We start from the raw sequence: 4817 nt of genomic DNA, 5'->3' as shown, positions 1-4817 counted from the left end.
TATATATATATATATATATATATATATATATATATATATATACACACACACACACACACACACACACACACACACACATATATAATATTTACAAATCGTGTTAATTGTCAATTAACTGACGAATGATCGAACACCGCACAACGCAATAATTGAATTAACGAATATTCGGTTTTATCAAATCTCGACAGATTGACACGAATTGAGACGCAAGACTTTTTTTCCTCATCAATATATAAATACGATGATATTGTGTTGTTTATGAAAGCTTGGTTAACTCGCGAGACGTGATTGCCTCAACGAGATCGAATTGATCGCGAGAATATAGAGATTATTGCGAGCACGAATCGCGCTCGATTTATATTAAAGGAATGCATTTACGTCTATCGCACATATTCTCTATTCCATCGCGTTCGAGCGACTTCGCGTTGTGCGGATTGTGCGAACGATTGCGCGAACAAAAGTTGTGTCGCACTTACTCGGATCGAAGAACACGATGGCTTTGAGACACGCGAATTCCGTGTCATCGATCTGGACCTCGTTCAATGGCTTCACTAGCTCTTCCATTACCCTGACGCCCACCTTGCTCATGTCCAAATCCTGTTGATTGGTCCCCTCTGCGGATTGCAACGATATCACTGATAGACGCGATTACGCCGTTCGTTCTCGCGCTCGTAGAAACTGAGTCCGGTCAGAGAGAGATGTCTCGCAGATATGTTACATATACCGCAGACCAATTATATTCATGCGTCGGCATGCACTTAAGTAGAGTAGCACATAAAACACAAATTCCGGACTCAGTTGACTACCTACGCCCCACAATCGTGCAATGGTAAACGAGACATTCAGTTAAGTCATACAAGTTGCAGCATATATATATTATATTGTTTTTTAATTTTTATTCACAAATAAATTTTTCAGGTAAACATTTAAAAGTTGCTGCAACACAATACCCTTCGCGAACAAACATGGATCTTCCAGACCCAATCAAAAATTGCGTATCAGTGTCTAGTAAAAATTAGGTTTTTTAAACGCTCACATCTTCGAATATTAGAGATTTTTTCAATTTGTTTTTGTTTTTTTTCATCGATGCAAAAAAACAAAATTGAAAAAATAAAAAAAAAATTGATTTTTCGCGGAGATATTCGATTTTAAAGTCGCCTAGGTCTCACAGACCCAGTCTATCCAATTTGTACGTCATTTTTACAGTCTGTCCACGAAGGGTTAACATTTAAAAGTGATAAACTGAACGAGTCTCGTTTTACCAATCGCTTTCCACCAATAGTTTTTTTTTTTTTTTAGTAGAAATTCCGCAATGTCATCAAAAAACTTTTTTTATCCTGTGATTACAATCGTGATTAATTAGCGATTAAAAAAATTTTAAACAACGGCATTTTTTTTAATCAGTATCGCGTAACACAACAATAATAATATAATACTATTGTTGTTTTGTCGTGCAATTTACAGAGGCAGAATTTATTTTCATGTGTATTTATAAGATAATAGTTGTTAAAAAAAACAAAAAACCAGAATATTTTATTACTACAAAATCACATAATCTCATTGTGTTATTTTGATTTATAAAACACATCAATTAACAGATATTATTACATATAATAGTTAGTATTTTCACACATGCTTCAAGAGACAGACAATTTGAAGTCAGACCCTCATCTCTCGATGCAAATTCGAATCAAACTTCTATTTTCATTGAATAGTTTTGCTTTTTCTACAGAAGCATGATTTAAATGTGTATTCATAGTCGTGATTCAATCTGATGAGATTCAGATTTTCAACCAGATTCGAGACAGTCGAAGTATTGTTTCTAAATTTAGCTCAAACCGATTCTCAGGTTGAATCACGGACTTGCATATGAATGCACGGATCTCGATAAAATACGTGAGTTTTTCAGTCTGGATAATTATATTATTATTAAATGTCAAATTTGCATCGACGTAAACAAAAAAAAAAAAAAAAAAAAAACCCATTCCAAGTTTAATTGTATCCGATTATAGTATATTTTTATAACCCAGCAGTGTTATTAATTTATCACAGTTCTCGAGCGAGGGTAAAAAAAAAAAAAAAAAACTGCATGCCGTAAGAACTCTATATGTGTCTTGCGACTCACCAGATAAATCCGATATGCGAGAAAAGACCTAGGTACATATAATTTGCCGTTAAGAATATCAAGATCGCTGATGCGCGAACTTGATCGTACACGAACAACAATCGCGCTCAATCTCCGAAAAAAAAAAAAAATCGTTTATTAAAGCAGAATTAGCTGTATTAAAATCGCGAATGGAAATTTATTTACGACTTTTACGCGAGATTGAAAAAAGATAAACGAGATACGAGAGTGAGAGAAGCGCCGAATTAAACGGCTGCTTAATCGAACGTGGAATTTGCGTGAACGGTAAAAATTACGTAAGCAAAAAGAATGAAGGTCGTCGTCGAATCGGCTATTTCGAATAGATTCTCTTTCTCGTGTGCGCGCTCGAATCACGAAAAACGCTGACTGGAAACGAGCGGGAGACATCGTATCCGCGTTTTTGTCCACTGCAATATCGACGGCTTTTGTCAAAAAACACTCACATTGCTTAGAGCATATATTCTTGCGCTCGCTCGATAAGAAAATCTTATTTCGCGTTATATCTGAATGCGGTCGAAAAGTTTAACATTTTAGTAAAAAAAAAGGTTCGTGTATTCAAACTTTCACTTTCTTCAGATTTCGTTACATACATAAATATATATTTGTCACAAAACAAAATGTGTGAATTTTTTGTCGTCTATTATGTATTTTTTTTTTTGCAATATATTTAAGAATACGGAAAATAAAAAGAATATAAAAAATCCGAAAAAATAAAACATATTTTAGATTATTATGAACCGAAGCCTTTAGAAGATCAAAGCGTCGAAAAAATGCGAAAACATAATTTTGCTTTGAAGAGAAGAATATTTTTAAATAATTATTTCTCACAATATTTTTGAAGTTATGTATGTGCATAAATAATAAAGACGAAATTTATTATGGCAAACACTGATTAACTTTATTTATGTTTTTGTTTTTTGTTCCGTATGACGCGAGCCATACGACAGAGAGACGAGAGAGATGTTTTTTACGTAACGCGCTCAAGGAGAAAATTGATCCGAGTTTGCCTAATATTCCTTTCGCGTCGCGTCTCCGAAAATAAGCGAAGATTTCGTTTGGAGAGTTCTCAGACATTGTTTTCGGCACGCAAATGTTTAACCCTCGCGTTAGTTATTATATAATATTATGTTAGTCTCAGCGAGGGTGGAAACGCAGCGTACAAGTGTTATGAAGTAGAAGCGTTTGTCCGGAGCAAACCGGGGAACGATTATCAAACTCGCATCGATAACCATTATCTTACGTTCTCAAGGAGAAAAAAAAATTCTCAGAAGACCGATGATATTCGAGACACGTTTTCGAACTTTAGAGATATTTTTCGAACGCGTGTTCTCTCAATCAATGAGTAAGCTCAACCGGACTTGTTAGTAATTTGATATCGCTTTTGCTCCGTTTCGGGAAAAAGTATACATAAGCTGACCAATGACACCAATGAGACAGACAGAAAGAAAGATAAAACTTTCCGAACTTTACATACCAGGACAGTTCTTCGTAATGATACAATTATTGCCGAGAAGCAGCACGTCGTTAAGATTCATGCTGCGCCTCGCAACTCCCAGCAGAAGATGTTCGCCCGCGTGCGCCCTAAGTAAAGCAACCTGATCGTCCAGCGACAGTTCCATAAACGCCGGAATGTACTTGGCCCATTCGACCAGGAGCAACAATTGTTCTTTCATGCTGTCGCACACGTCATTTATGCCCGCTATCCGCCTTGTGCTGAGATCGATGTCGCTGCTCGCCGGACTGCCTAGCTGTTAAAATCGCAAGGATTGTTATGACATTGTGCTTGTTAAAAAAAAAAAAAAAAGAAAAAAAACACGGACGATAGATAATCGTGAAAAGTTACGAGAGATATGACAGATAAGAGGTAGAAAAACAATCGAATTGTATTCTTGTTTGTGAGGAGCAATGACCTAAACACGAATGTCATTAGATCGAATTAAATGTATTTATTCGATGATTATAAACGAAAGGAACAATATAATATAAAAATGTTTAATGGTTAATATATTCATCATCGTCAGAGCTTCAATTGAAACATAATCGCTTAAATAAATCTCTAAATCAGAAATAAACTTGATGCGTATTCAACAGACATCACACAATTGTATTAAAATATATTATAATTAGTAAAATTACTTTGAATCGCGTGTGTGTTGATTGTGTTGAGAACGTTTTGCGCGAATGTAAATATGATTAATGAAACGCCAGGTAATTTTGTAAGAAGAGCTGCTCGTCATCGGAGTCTCGCAAGTAGAAGATATAAGTTTAGACTTCTTGCAAAACTCTTTCCCGGCGGAAGGTGGCGAGGAAAATAAACGGGCGCAATTATACAATTTTTAAACGTCACATCAAGACCCGGCGGATTTAAAGCGCGCATTAACAAGCTGAAAATCGTGATTATAAATATTCAACTCGATCGAGGTTAAGCCTTACTGACCTCTCGCGTCCCCGCATGTCTGCTGAGCATTTCAGCCTGCAACAAGGAAACCACCGACAAGCCGCTACCATTGTTCGCCTGTTCCTCGTAGCTGGGCCGTCGGCAGCTTATGCGGTCTCTTTCGTTTTGCACGGCTGCAGAAAGAATCAGCTTGTAAAGTACTACTTCTACTTTTCGCGCGCATGTATATATATATATACATATATATATATATATATATATATATATATATAT

The 4817-nt window shown here is 36.0% G+C and overlaps 1 protein-coding gene across 1 annotated transcript in view; it reads right to left on the bottom strand.

The window, feature by feature from the left end:
* The window catches only part of LOC109859638 (transcription factor HNF-4 homolog), a 14477-nt gene that overhangs the window by 3005 nt on the left and 6655 nt on the right, over positions 1 to 4817 (bottom strand). The window contains exons 2-4 of the mRNA XM_020438072.1: positions 4584 to 4717; positions 3621 to 3894; positions 477 to 614 (exon numbers count right to left, since the gene is read on the bottom strand). Of these exons, the coding sequence (XP_020293661.1) occupies positions 477 to 614; positions 3621 to 3894; positions 4584 to 4717 (546 nt within the window). The remainder of the gene's footprint in view (positions 1 to 476; positions 615 to 3620; positions 3895 to 4583; positions 4718 to 4817) is intronic.

Source organism: Pseudomyrmex gracilis, unplaced genomic scaffold (assembly GCF_002006095.1).
Source record: "Pseudomyrmex gracilis isolate BER0280 unplaced genomic scaffold, ASM200609v1 scaffold_273, whole genome shotgun sequence".
Classification (NCBI taxonomy): domain Eukaryota; kingdom Metazoa; phylum Arthropoda; class Insecta; order Hymenoptera; family Formicidae; genus Pseudomyrmex; species Pseudomyrmex gracilis.
Note: the sequence above shows the minus strand (reverse complement) of the source record. Positions and strands in the feature narration are given on the sequence as shown.